Below are 15,320 nucleotides of genomic sequence, written 5' to 3'. Positions count from 1 at the left end.
GAGGGGCTATGGTGGTGTTGGTGGCAGTGGTGTCTTTGGGGGTGCACACAGCAGAGAGTGAGGAGGGTGCAGATACAGAGGATAAGGACGGTGCAGAAGCGGAAGGCTGAGTGAGCCATTCAACCAACTCTGGTGCCTCATTTGACATAATCGCACACACCTTCTCCAACTTCCCACTTAGGCTCCGGCCTGGTGCACTTGCCCGACCCCTACCACCCCTGCGGAATGGCCTGCCTCTTCCTCTGCCTGTCATTTTCAAAATGACCCTGTGCCAAAGTCCCCAGTGAAGATCAGTATCAGTTGTTAGTTGAAGCAGGTATATCACACCCTCAAGCAGTAATTTTGTGGACGTAGGTATATGGAAAACCTCAATCACTATTTTGTGGAAGCTGATATATGGCAAGCCTCAATCAGTTGTTAGTTGAAGCTGGTATATCACCCTCAAGCAGTAATTTTGTGGACTCAGGTACAGTACAGACCAAAAGTTTGGATACACCTTCTCATTCAAAGAGTTTTCTTTATTTTCATGACTATGAAAATTGTAGATTCACACTGAAGGCATAAAAATTATGAATTAACACATGTGGAATTATATACATAACAAACAAGTGTGAAACAACTGAAAATATGTCATATTCTAGGTTCTTCAAAGTAGTCACCTTTTGCTTTGATTACTGCTTTGCACACTCTTGTCGTTCTCTTGATGAGCTTCAAGAGGTAGTCCCCTGAAATGGTTTTCACTTCACAGGTGTGCCCTGTCAGGTTTAATAAGTGTGATTTCTTGCCTTATAAATGGGGTTGGGACCATCAGTGGCGTTGAGGAGAAGTCAGGTGGATACACAGCTGATAGTCCTACTGAATAGACTGTTAGAATTTGTATTATGTATTATGTATTAGAAAAAAACAGCTAAGTAAAGAAAAACGAGTGGCCATCATTACATTAAGAAATGAAGGTCAGTCAGTCAGCTGAAAAATTGGGAAAACTTTGAAAGTAAGGGCTATTTGACCATGAAGGAGAGTGATGGGGTGCTGCACCAGATGACCTGGCCTCCACAGTCACCGGACCTGAACCCAATCGAGATGGTTTGGGGTGAGCTGGACCGCAGAGTGAAGGCAAAAGGGCGAACAAGTGCTAAGCATCTCTGGGAACTCCTTCAAGACTGTTGGAAGACCATTTCAGGTGACTACCTCTTGAAGCTCATCAAGAGAATGCCAAGAGTGTGCAAAGCAGTAATCAAAGCAAAAGGTGGCTACTTTTAAGAACCTAGAATATGACATATTTTCAGTTGTTTCACACTTGTTTGTTATGTATATAATTCCACATGTGTTAATTCATAGTTTTGATGCCTTCAAAGTCATGAAAATAAAGAAAACTCTTTGAATGAGAAGGTGTGTCCAAACTTTTAGTCTGTACTGTATATATATATACATGCAGTATATATACACACACACACATACAAATAAAAATGGATGTTTCTGATCAGCGCTCAGGAGGTGCAGGACGCACGCACACAGATATTATGTGAGTGCAAAAATCTACACTAACAACACTTCTTAAAATTGATTTCTATTTAACACTAAATGTCTTTTTTACACCAAAAAAAAAAGAAAAAGAAAACTCAGCACAAAAGCGACCATTAAAAAAACCTGTACTTATTAGTGCTCAGGGCTGCAGAACGAACGCAAGCTGACATTTGGTGTGACACTGCAGTACAAAAAATTACTATAAAAAAAATTATTATATATATATTATATATTGTAAGGGATTGCTGTACTTGGGGGGTCATTCTCACAAGAATCGTCGTCCACCGCAGCTTTCGGGGCCAAACATTGCATTTATTGGGACATTTTTCATACACTGAACAGTCCAGTTAATAATCACTGGGTGTGATGAGGTTCCCACATACATCAAAACAAAACAAATACCTGCCTGGCTGGGCTCTTACTACACCCGTTAACGTGGTCCTGACTCAGCTACAGAACCCTGTTCACACATGGAACCCATATGCGGCTTTTTCTCAGCCCGTAGTTCCCCAGCCTCTCCAGCTGTAATCAGTCCCGTACCTGTATGGGGAAGTGTGGCCCAACAGTCCTCCCGACTCCGGCCTTGAATCCCGGCGTTCCCCAAACTTCGGGCTGTCACAATGCCCTGGTCTCTCAGCCTGGCAAGCTGAGACCACACACAGAGCCTCTGCTCTGGGTCTCTGTATCTCACAGCGTATCTCTTTCCAGACTGACCTACTCTGAGGCACTTTATGCCAGCCTGATTACAGCAGGCCTCACCTGCGATCACCTCAGGTAGAAAGGAAAACCCATACTGGAAGGGTGTGGACTGGCAACTCCCTCTACCAAGCCTAGCCACCAGTCCAAGTAAAATCCAGCCCAGAAAATGTATACAAAAATGTCTCAGCAAACTATGCTTTGCTGAGACTACTGCCACTCTCTGGATTTTATCTGTCTCACCCATCTGAGGTACCTGAAGTGGGACAACACACCTTCCAGCACTGTTCATATTACCACTATATATACACTCACCTAAAGAATTATTAGGAACACCTGTTCTATTTCTCATTAATGCAATTATCTAGTCAACCAATCACATGGCAGTTGCTTCAATGCATTTAGGGGGGTGCTCCTGGTCAAGACAATCTCCTGAACTCCAAACTGAATGTCAGAATGGGAAAGAAAGGTGATTTAAGCAATTTTGAGCGTGGCATGGTTGTTGGTGCCAGACGGGCCAGTCTGAGTATTTCACAATCTGCTCAGTTACTGGGATTTTCACGCACAACCATTTCTAGGGTTTACAAAGAATGGTGTGAAAAGGGAAAAACATCCAGTATGCGGCAGTCCTGTGGGCAAAAATGCCTTGTGGATGCTAGAGGTCAGAGGAGAATGGGCCGACTGATTCCAGCTGATAGAAGAGCAACGTTGACTGAAATAACCACTCGCTACAACCGAGGTATGCAGCAAAGCATCTGTGAAGCCACAACACGCACAACCTTGAGGCGGATGGGCTACAACAGCAGAAGATCCCACCGGGTACCACTCATCTCCACTACAAATAGGAAAAAGAGGCTACAATTTGCATGAGCTCACCAAAATTGGACTGTTGAAGACTGGAAAAATGTTGCCTGGTCTGATGAGTCTCGATTTCTGTTGAGACATTCAAATGGTAGAGTCCGAATTTGGCGTAAACAGAATGAGAACATGTATCCATCCTCTGATGGCTACTTCCAGCAGGATAATGCACCATGTCACAAAGCTTGAATCATTTCAAATTGGTTTCTTGAACATGACAATGAGTTCACTGTACTAAAATGGCCCCCACAGTCACCAGATCTCAACCCAATAGAGCATCTTTGGGATGTGGTAGAACGGGAGCTTCGTGCCCTGGATGTGCATCCCTCAAATCTCCATCAACTGCAAGATGCTATCCTATCAATATGGGACAACATTTCTAAAGAATGCTATCAGCACTTTGTTGAATCAATGCCACGTAGAATTAAGGCAGTTCTGAAGGCAAAAGGGGGTCCAACACCGTATTAGTATGGCGTTCCTAATAATTCTTTAGGTGAGTGTATATATATATATATATAAGCGAAAAAGAAAAAAGCAGCACACAAAATAAGCGGGTGCAAAAAATCCTCCTGGGGACCTGCGACCAAGATCCCAAATTGAATAGGAAGCAAAAGAAGGCAGCACTCCAGATAATCATGAAAAAAAGTGGACGGTTTATTCACTCATTCAGCGACGTTTCAGCTCTCTCTATGGAGCCTTTTTCCAGCTGAGTAACATGTGCAAAATGACATATATAAATAGTGCAAGTAATTGCCAAAGTACAAATTGGTACATGATATAATAAAGTGCAAATGCATACAAATTACAATCATATTACAGATATAATTAGTGTAACGTCATGATTCAGTATAATAACAATATAAATAAAATCATGAAAATTCATAATGTGATAAAACTGATGTACAATCTCCGAAATACCATAATTGTCAATCAAACATGTGGAAGTGAACAAGGGTGTATAACATAATATAACAATCAGAAAATTTAAAAACCTTTGAATGAATAACTTGCGGCTGAATAGGCATGGTGGAATCTGTTGGCGTCCGGAAAAGACAACGGCGCATGCGCCGCTTCATCCGCTGTCACGAGAATCACAAAGATAATGTGTGGTATGACAACCACATCTAAGATGGCCGCTTAAGAACTTTACTCTAGGGCGCATGCGCATGCCAGTAATGACGCCCATGTAGATTTAACAGACACTTATACAGTGTCAGAGCGCCGCAGTATATAGCAGAAAAAAGCTGATACATACATCGGAGACCGGCGAGTCAACATCGGTCGCCAATGGGATATCTGTATCAGCAGGACGATACGGTATTCACACCGTTGGCATCCCGCTGTCCAGAATGACAGCAAATCCGCTCCATGTCCCTTACAGCTGCACAATAGAAATAAATCCACTGTGAATCAACGGAAGGGACACAGACAAAACTGCATCGGGGCTCATCATGTTAGTTTATTAACAATAAATGTGTCAGTGCCAACCGTCTGTGTAGGTGCCGCTCAAGTCCCAATAGGGGGCTGGAGTCGCACCATCTCACAGACAGGGGCTGACCCCAAACACTAATTATACATATTACAAAAATAATTGAAAGAGGGATCGCCAACATAGTTCCTCCAGTATTCGCCTTACGTGAACATTCATAATTTTATGCTTCAAAATAATGTCCTATGAGGAAAAGAGAAAAAATGTATTTAATATATAGCACATGTTGTTTTCCATAAACGCCATCAAACTAGAGAAAGCATACATAAAATCAGTGACTAGACGACCCTAAACTCCACATTTAGACCATGAGGCCTTAAAGTGGCAAGTGTGTAGATCCAGTAAAGTTCACGTTTTTTCAATAATTTTATCCGGTCACCACCTCGCCTTGAAGGAGATATTTGTTCTAGGATTCTAAAACGTAAATCATCTTGTGTATGTTTGGCTTCAGTAAAGTGTTTGGACACTGGGAGATCCATTTTTTGTTTTCTGATCGAATACCGGTGTTGGTTGAGACGGGTTTTGACGTCCCATGTGGTCTCACCAATGTATAGGAGTCCACAGGGGCATACTAACAAATAGATAACATAAGACGAATCACATTTTAAATATTGTTTCATCTTCACCCTGTGACCCAAAGTGGGGTGCACAAAGGAGTCTCCCCTCAACATTAATTTACAGTTTATGCAATTGTAACAAGGATAACATCCTTTACGTGTAGAGCCAAAATAGCTCTCACACGTCTCCCTGGTAGAACCAATATCTGATTTCACTAATTTGTCACCCAGGTTGGGGCTACGTCGATAGGAACATAATGGTGGCAATTTAAACTCCTGTACTGTCTCAAAGTTACTGCTGAGGATACGCCACTGTTTTTTAATTATAGCAGCAATCCTGCCACTATTGGTGCTAAATTCTGACACGAAGGGGATTCTCGCCTGGGAACCCTTGTGATCACCTAATCCCTCTCTGATATTTTCTGTGGTGAGTGGTTTGATTCTATTCAACTGTTCTTGAATCAATTTTTTGGGGTACCCACGTGTCTGGAATTTAGACCCCATTTCCTGTCATCTATTTTCTGCTTTTACCGAATCCTGAACAATTTTTTTGACCCTAAGGAGCTGGCTGAAAGGGAGAGACCTTATCATAGGTTTAGGGTGGTGACTCTCATAGCGCAATAAAGTGTTTTTGTCTGTAGGTTTTACATATAGGTTGGTCACTAACCTATCTTTCTGGATGGTGACTTGTGTCCAAAAATTGTAAGGTGGCCTCAGAATGTATCAATGTGAATTTAACGCTATCCAGAAAGATAGGTTAGTGACCTAGAGTAAAGTTCTTAAGCGGCCATCTTAGATGTGGTTGTCATACCACAAATTATCTTTGTGATTCTCGCGACAGCGGATGAAGCGGCGCATGCGCCGTTGTCTTTTCCGGACGCCAACAGATTCCACCATGCCTATTCAGCCGCAAGTGATTCATTCAAAGGTTTTTAAATTTTCTGATTGTTATATTATGTTATACACCCTTGTTCACTTCCACATGTTTGATTGACAATTATGGTATTTCGGAGATTGTACATCAGTTGTATCACATTATGAATTTTCATGATTTTATTTATATTGTTATTATACTGAATCATGACGTTACACTAATTATATCTGTAATATGATTGTAATTTGTATGCATTTGCACTTTATTATATGATGTACCAATTTGTACTTTGGCAATTACTTGCACTATTTATATATGTAATTTTGCACATGTTACTCAGCTGGAAAAAGGCTCCATAGAGAGAGCTGAAACGTCGCTGAATGAGTGAATAAACCGACCACTTTTTTTCATGATTATCTGGAGTGCTGCCTTCTTTTGCTTCCTATATATATATATATATATATATATATATATATTTATAATTCTTACTATTACTTAAATAATTTTTTTTTATATCTGCACGAAAAAATGAGCCCAGGTGCTGAACAGTGGATTACGGACTTATCAGCACTTGGCGATCACAGCTCGCACGCAGAAAAAATGGTGCTGAGTTGTAAAATTGTAAAAAATAAAAATAAAATTACCAATAAAAGCGCAAGGACTAAATGGTGTCGGTAAAAAAAGGATGGGCGGGGCTGGGGGGGAGGGAGGGGGATTGGGAAGGGACAGGGACAAGAATGGAGGGTGGTTTAAGGATTTGGAACCGCTGCAAATGAAAAACAAAAATAAGTGCAGCAATTCCAGATGTTCTTTTTCTTTTCTTCTTTCAGCAGGAAAAGCTCAAATCGCAGTGGTGGTGCACCACAAGTCCCAGCAAGCCAACAAGCAGCACAGAGAAGCACAGAACCTCTCTGCGTGCAGTCACGAGCTAGAATGGCTGCCTGCAGAGAGGTTTAGCCCTTTCCTGTGCTGCTATAGCGCTGCCATTGACTGGAACGTTGTTCAAGCCAATCGCAGCGCTGGCAGGGGACGCCAAACACTGGAGTCCCCTGCCCGACCTCGGAGGAGACCGGTGCTGACTAGTTCAGCACCGTCCACTCCCCCACCCCGCAGATTCCTTCTGCTTCCGGCGCTACGATGTGTCGGTCTCCATTGACCAGCCATTTGCAGCACTTGGAGCTGCAGGGGGCGGAAAGACACCATGCTGCCCTTACCTGGCATCGATGACTGCTGGTAAGAGCAGCTATGATGCCCCGATTCCTCTGCGATACTGCCCCAGCACCCGGCGCTGGTCCTTAAGTCACGTCCAGCTGCGAAGTACATGTATGGTGCGGGTCATTAAGGGGTTAATACTTGTTTCTTATATTGTAACCACACCTTTCTTTTCCTTATATGCTACATTTACAGCATGTACTTGCTTTTAATCAGAAAATTAGAAATAAAACTTTTAGATTTTAAAATTGACCACTGTATTACTTTTATTCCCATACTTTGTATAGTTATATCTTATACAAGGTGAACTTTGCTTGAGTCATGTGTGGCAAAAAGCTTGGTGGTTACTAATGTTGAGTGCGAATATTCGAATAGTGAATATTAATCGTGAATATCGCAACTTCGCTAATTCGCAAATATTTTGAATATAGTGCTATATATTTGCTATAGCGAATATTCGTAATTTTTTAACATCTGAAAACATGATTCGTCCCTGCTTTTTTCTTGTGGGTCAATGAGTAATTGGCCCACAAGCAACTTAAGCAGGAAGGAATCATGTTTTCATATGGAAAAATAATTATGAATATTATAAAAAAACTAATATATAGCAATATAGGGAATATATTCGTTATTTAGAATATTTGCCTTTTTTTTCCCCAATCTGTACAGTTGTTTGCATACTCCTCCCCGACAAGCGTCCCCGTCACCATGGGAACGCCTGTGGGTTAGAAAATACTATTGGATCTGAGTTTTCCCTGAGATCATGAAAACTCAGATCCGATGGTATATTCTAACCAACAGGTGTTCCCATGGTGACGGGGACGCTTGTCGGGGAGGAGTATGCCGAAGTGGAATAACAGTACAGATTGAAAAAAAAAAAGATGAATATTCTAAACAACGAATATATTCACTATATTGCTATATTGCTTCGTTTTTTAGAATATTTATCATATTCGTCATATTCTAAAACAAGAATATATAGCAATATAGCTAATATATTCGTAAAATACACATATAGACTGCAATTTAGCTAATATAGTGCTATAGTATTTTTTTTAAAGGGCTTCTGTCACTCCACTAAACTCATTTTTTTTTTTGTCTCCTTAAAATCCTTATGCTGCGATTTCTCAATATATAGGGCTATTACTCAGTTTGGTTCAGTAGTTATATAAAAAAACTTTTATAATATGCAAATTACCTCTCTAGCAGCAGGTAGGGCGGCTACCTGCTGCTAGCAGCTGCATCCTCCATTCATAATGACGCCCCCTCCTCATGTTGATTGACAGGGCCAGCGGACGCGCTCGTTCTCTGCTGGCCCTGTCTGCGTTTTAAATCTCACGCTGGTCTTCAGTTGGCGCAGGCGCACTGAGTGGAGGACGCTCGCTCAGCCGCTCCATCCTCAGTGCGCCTGCGCCGGGCGTTTACATGTAACGTCATCGGCGCAGGCGCACTGAGGATGGAGCGGCCGAGCGAGCGTCCTCCCATCAGTGCGCCTGCGCCGACTCAAGATAGGTACGGCGCCGGCACCAGATTTTGAGTGCAGACAGGGCCAGCAGAGAACGAGTGCGTCCGCTGGCCCTATCAATCAACATGAGGGGGCATCATTATGAATGGAGGATGCGGCTGCTAGCAGCAGTTAGCCGCCCTACCTGCTGCTAGAGAGGTAATTTGCATATTATAAAAGTCCGTTTTTTTATGTAACTACTGAACCAAACTGAGTAATAGCCCTATATATTGAGAAATCGCAGCATAAGGATTTTAAGGAGACAAAAAAAAAAAAAAAAAAGAGTTTAGTGGAGTGACAGAAGCCCTTTAATAGTGTCCATTTTTTCCAAATCTGAAGTTCAGAAGAAACAAAAAAAATTAGACTATAAAAAAAGATTATAGCACTATATTAGCTAAATTACAGTCTATTTGTGTATTTTACAAATATTCACTATATTGCTATAACTTAGTTTTTTAGAATATTCTTAATATTCTAAAAAACTAAGTTATAGCGAATATTCGTAAAATGCACCTATAGACTGCAATTTAGATAATATAGTGCTATAGTATTTTTTTAACAGTGTCATTTTTTTCCAAATCTGAAATTTAGAAGAGACAAAAAAATTTGACTATAAAAAAAAACATTATAGCACTATATTAGCTAAATTACAGTCTATATGTGTATTTTACAAATATTCGCTATATTGCTATAACTTCGTTTTTTAGAATATTCGTCATATTCTAAAACAAGAATATATAGCAATATAGCGAATATTCGTAGAATACACATATTAGCCATTGCCATAGCCAACCAATAGGAAAGTTGCCTTATACAGTTAAAATCGCAATACGCGAAAAATTAAATAGCATATTATTCGTGATAAATAGAATAATGAACGAATATTCAATTTTGACGAATATAAGACGAATATTCAATTGAATATTTGCAAAAAATCGCAAAATCGAATATGGCACCTCCCGCTCATCACTAGTGGTTACAATAGTGTTTTGACAGACAACAGGCTTAAAGGGGTGTGTCATCTGAGACATTGATGGCATATCGCTAGGATATGCCATCAATGTCAGATAGGTGCATGTCCTACCTCTGGGACCTGCACCTACAGTATCTCCAGAATGGGACCTCTGAAGTGAACATAAATCAGACGGAAGTCCAATAGAGGTGAATAGAGCAGGGGCTGCGATTGTGCAGTGCACTCTCCATTCATATTTATGGGACTTCTGAAAATAGCTGAGCATGCCTACTTGGAATTCCATTATAAGTGAATGGAGGGTACGCTGTGCTTGCATGGTGCAGTCTCTTTTACTTTGGGGGACTCATTCTAGAGATAGAACCTAGTTCTAGGACCCTCACCTATGTGATATTAGTGGCATATCCAAGCGGTATGCCGCCAATGTCTGAGGTGACACAACTCCTTTAATGGATGCAGTCTCTTACAGGGGGGTGGGGTACAGGTTTAGTTAGAGGCAAAAGGTTAATTAGGAACACTGTCTCTTGGCAGCAGTTTTACTCTACCTCTGACTGCATTGCACCCAGCTACCTGGGCATTGACACTCTGGTTCAGATCTCCACAGAGTTGCAGCAATCAAGATTATTGACCACGGCTGTCTCTAGGCTCGGACTGGCACACAGGGGTACAGGTGAATCCCCTGGTGGGCTCCTGAGCAATGTGGGTCCCTAGTCTTCCACCCAATGCACAAGTAGCACATAACACAGTAGACTTACTGCACAACATATAGATAGGCAGTGTACATCACCTCAACCAGCTTAAGTTCATGTAAAAAAAAAATGGATAGAATATTTAGGAAACTATTATTATAGACAGATTTGTAACGCCCCAGAGGTGCATTACCACCTTTACACCTCGCTACTATCTCTAATGGGCTGGTATAATGTCATTCTAAATATTAATTTCCAGGTCCTGCAAAATGTGTATTCATAATCTTATTATGTAACTGTTCACATGTAATGTGCCTGGTTCAACAGCAGGTGGCAGCGTAAATGGCAGAGCTTTCTTACATAGAGTGAAACCTTCTTTCCATTCTATTCTCTACCTCTATGGAGGAGTTTAGCTAGTTAGAAGTCAATTCAAGCTTAGCCCCTCCTAGGGGAAGGAAGCAGGAGCCCGTCCCTGTTGGACGAGCCCTGTCTGGACCAGCTAGAGCACCTTCAGCTCTGCTGAACATGAAGGCAGAAGCTGGAAGCCTCTGAAGCCAGGAGTAAAGTTCCCTGGACAAAGCTAGAGCCAGACCACAGAAAGTAAAATATAGCCTGAAGAAAAAGTTGAGTTCTATAGCCAGCCTGTTAGCACAGCAGAGCCAGAGAGCAACTGATATAGCAGAAAGGAGTTTTTCTGCCGAAGTTAATGCCAAAGCCTGCTGGAAACCAAGACAAAGCCTGTAAGCTGTTTGAAAGAACGTTTAATGAAAGTAAAGTTGCTGTTCAATTATATACAAGGTCTGGACTTAATAATTTCTTCAAATCCCTCAACTATTCCCCCTATTTGCTCTGCTTCGGACGACAACACCTGGGGTCCAGTGTATCCAGGTAGGAGCACAGTGACACATGTAAAAGTACACTTAAAGGGACATTGTAGGCACCCTACACCACTCTGGCATTCCTACACCTGGGTACCAGCTACCATATCACTAGAGGGGCCCTGTACCCTTCTTGCTTCACTGCAACTGGCGTCACGACAAGCATATTTCTTTAACAAACACCCCTTGCCATTACCGTGCGTCACATGTTCATGTGGCTGAGATGACTTCTAGGTACAGAGGCAAGCCATCCAGTATTCTCCTTTTCCAGAGACCTGCCTTCTCAAAGTTGTTGCAGGGACCTCATAATTTTGTAGCGTATTGTTGCTGTCTGCTGCTGTGTGAGCAGGTAATATTTGAAGGCATCTGTATGGTGGGTCTTTAAAATACATTTTATTAGTGGGCCCTAGACAGTCCAGTCGGACACTGGATTTTTCTCTCCACATGGTCCAGTCCCACACAATCTGCAGAGTCCCAATCATTTGTGGTATTTCGCCTTATGAAAAACAGTATTGCACAGCATTTCACAAAGGGTCGCTTAAAAGTGACAGCTGGTCTTAGTCACAGGTCTGACTATTATACAGGTCATCGCTGCTATCAGGATGCACAGATTAAGTGGCTTCTTTCTAATTCTCAGCTTAAGCCTAACTTAAAGGATCATTAGAATCTCCTTAGCAAGAACTGTTTTCAACCCTTTTAAAAGTTACTTTTTACATCGGTCGTATGAATGTCTCATAGTTTTCTTCTTTTAATAAATCCAGCAATAATTCATGGTGGCCCACTAAGCAATTAAAGTAGAGAACTACGGCGCTCTATTCTACTATTGTAGCACACTGTTATAATACGCTTATTATCCCTCTACTCTTGAGTGATTGTTTTAGGCTACTTTCACAGGTACGTTTTCAATTCCGGTTTTGAGATCTGTCAGAGGATCTCAAAACTGGAGTTAAATAGTTTAGTTTTCAGTAATTCATTTTCAATGGGGGCAAAACTGATCAGGATGCATAAGTATGCATCCGTTCCACTTTGTTGGATTTTGGTGCTTGCTGCGGTTTTGTGTCCGGTTGTAATTCGGTTGTCCGGTTGTAATGTAACTTACAATGATTTTTATACCGGATCCAGTTTGTTCAGTTTTGATTTAATACAACCGGATCTAGCTGAAACAGATGCATCTGGATTAAATGCCACCGATCGGTCTAGTTCCAGTTTTGAGATCCTCTGCCGGATCTCAAAACCAAAATTTACAACGCAGATGCGAAAATAGGCTAAGTGGTCTCCTGGATGGACACTAAAGCTGTCACTAAAAAGCAGAGGGAAGGGATAAAGGAGTCTCTTCTAGGACACTTCCCAAAGAACATACAATGGACATTTTGCATCATGATGTGAGACAAATTTAGGCTACTTTCACACCAGCGTTTCTATTTTCTGGTATTAATATCCGTCATAGGGTCTCAATACCAGAAAAAAACGCTTCAGTTTTGTCCCCATTCATTGTCAATGGGGACAAAACGTAACTGAACCGAACGGAATGCTCCAACAGGCATTCCGCTCCACTTGGTTGCGCTCTCATACTCTTTCCGTCATAGAATGCGGAGTCATGACCCACAATGCAAGTCAATGGGGACAGATCCGTTTTCTCCAACGCAATCTGACACAATAGAAAACTGATCCGTCCCCCATTGACTTTCAATGGAGTTCATGACGGATCCGTTCATAACGGATGAAGATGGTTGTATTATCAGTCATGGAAGCATTTTTGCTGAACCCTGCCGGATCCAGCAGAAATGCTAGTGTGAAAGTAGCCTACGACTTCTTTTTTCTAGCTTATGTAACTAGTATGACAACCAACATACATTAGGCACGTTTTAACAGTTTGTCTTTTAAGGGGTCAAAATCAGTGACAGAGTCCCCTTAATTCTTAATAATTTCTAATGCACATTTATATGCACTCTCTTACTATTTAACGGAGAGAAAATACATCACTTGTAGTCTAGTACATTGTAAGAAGCAGAACCTAACTGTAATATTTTACCAGTAAATATTGAAAGAAAAGATTTTTTAAACCAAGGGTAAAATAAGCCATAAATAACAGGATTTAATGCAGAATTGAAATAGCCAAGCCATAGAACTGTATTGTATATGTCATCAGATATTGAAAAATTGACATATGGATCAGTTACAGTAAGAATGAAAAAAGGCAACCAACAAAGAATGAAGACCCCCATGACTAAACTCAGTGTTTTAGCAGCTTTGTTTTCAGCATTTACAAGAGTTTTATTCTTACTGATTTTCTTCTGATTTGTAGAATTGGGAATATTGTTAATCAACTTGGCTTGTTTCCTTGCAACAGAGAAAATGTGTATGTAAATTGCTATCATGAGGGTCCCCGGAAAAAAGAAACATAGCAATGAAGTGATTATGCTCCACGTTTTGTTAAACACAAGAGAACAAGACCCCATACATGGTACAAGTGTCTCCTCCTCTAAACCTTCGATATTCACATTTGATAAAACAAGGCCAAATGAATATAGGCACAGAACAGACCAGCTGATAAATACATAAACCTCTATGACAGAAATCGTTATCTTCCTGCTGTAATGAAGAGGCTGACATATTGCATAGTAGCGGTCAACAGCAATGAAGAATAGATGAAATATGGAGGTGGTGCACAATGTCATATCAATGCAGCTATGCACCTTACAGAAGAGGTCTCCAAAATACCAGCATGCGGTAATGGACCTCACCATACTGTATGGCATAACTGTGAGTCCAAGGACGAAATCTGCAGTGGCCAATGATAAAATGAGAAAATTGGTTGGCGTGTGAAGCTGTCTGAAATGAGAAACTGAAATGATCACCATGAGGTTTCCCACAATTGTAAGAACGATAGCGCCATATATGACAGTATACATAGCTATATCAGTAAACACATGTCTGACAGTTCTCGTACAGGAAATATTTAAACCATTAAAACATAGTTCGTTATGGAATTCAAATCGACTCATGATCTTATTTTGTGATTGTCTCATTTAAATCCCTGCAAAGAAAAAAAAAAAGAAAATGATGAGTAATGATTTTTTTTATTCTAGTACATGCAAACATTGGGAGAGATTTATCAAGACTGTTGTTTTCTACGCCAGTCTTGATTTCCTGTGTGCTGGAGTGTCTTTTTGCTCAAAGAAGTATCAAATTTTGGCATTAATGATAGAGAAAACATTCCTTAACCCCTTCAAGACCAAGCTAGTTTTTACCTTAAAGTGAGTCTGTCACCTCCACATGGCCATATACAGTGCTTACATGGCTCTGTAGCACACCTATACAAGATTGTAACGGTACCCTTGTTCTTTTCTTTAGACTTGCACAAGCAGGAAAAACTAAGTTAAATTCATATGCAAATGAGCACTCGCAAGTGCCCAGGGGCGGCGTTCAGTGTGTAAGTGCCCAGGCTGCTCTGCCTTCTTTTCACTCTACTCCTCCCCAGTCCATGCCTTTGCCCGCCCTCCATGTCTCTTGCCTCATCGATAGGTCCGGCTGAGGGCATGCGCACTAGGTGAAGCGATGCAGTGCCCACAATGGGCATCACCGTGCGCATGCCCCAGCCTGGCGAAGCAGTGCACTGGCGTAGGATCTTGGCCGGACCTAGCGATGACGTAAACGACTTGGAGGGCGGGCAAAGGAAGAGGCTGGGGAGGAGTAAAGTGAAAAGGAGGCAGACCAGACCATTTTTTGCAAATATGACATGTGTCACTTTATGTGGTGATAACTTTAAAACGCTTTTACTTATCCAAGCCATTCTGAGACTGTTTTCTTGTCACATATTGTACTTCAGTGGTAAACTTTACAGTGGTAAATTTGAGTAAAAATGTCATTTTTATTTGTAAAAAAAATGTCAAATTTACCAAAAATTTTAATAAATTTGCAATTTTCATAATTTCTATTTCTCTGCTTTTAAAACAGATAGTGATACCTCTTAAAATTGTTATTACTTTACATTTTCCATATGTATAACAGTTCCATCCACAGATCCTCCATAATAGTGTCATCCACAGACCACCATTAGTTCAAAACC

General features: G+C 41.1%; 1 protein-coding gene across 1 annotated transcript; it reads right to left on the bottom strand.

Annotated features, from left to right (window-relative positions):
• Positions 1-13,230: 13,230 nt before the first annotated feature.
• LOC120999219 (trace amine-associated receptor 4-like) lies at positions 13,231-14,226 on the bottom strand. Its single transcript, XM_040430093.1, has one exon. The coding sequence runs from the start codon at positions 14,161-14,163 to the stop codon at positions 13,231-13,233; it is 933 nt and encodes a 310-aa protein (XP_040286027.1). The 5' UTR covers positions 14,164-14,226.
• Positions 14,227-15,320: the final 1,094 nt, after the last annotated feature.

The sequence above is a fragment of the Bufo bufo genome, chromosome 4, assembly GCF_905171765.1.
Source record: "Bufo bufo chromosome 4, aBufBuf1.1, whole genome shotgun sequence".
Taxonomy (NCBI): domain Eukaryota; kingdom Metazoa; phylum Chordata; class Amphibia; order Anura; family Bufonidae; genus Bufo; species Bufo bufo.
The sequence above is the reverse complement of the archived record's forward strand: the minus strand, read 5'-3'. Positions and strand labels throughout refer to the sequence as shown.

Coding starts and splice junctions, on each gene's coding strand:
- LOC120999219 (XM_040430093.1), bottom strand. CDS start 14,163: ATGTATACTGTCATATATGGCGCTATCGTTCTTACAATTGTGGGAAAC.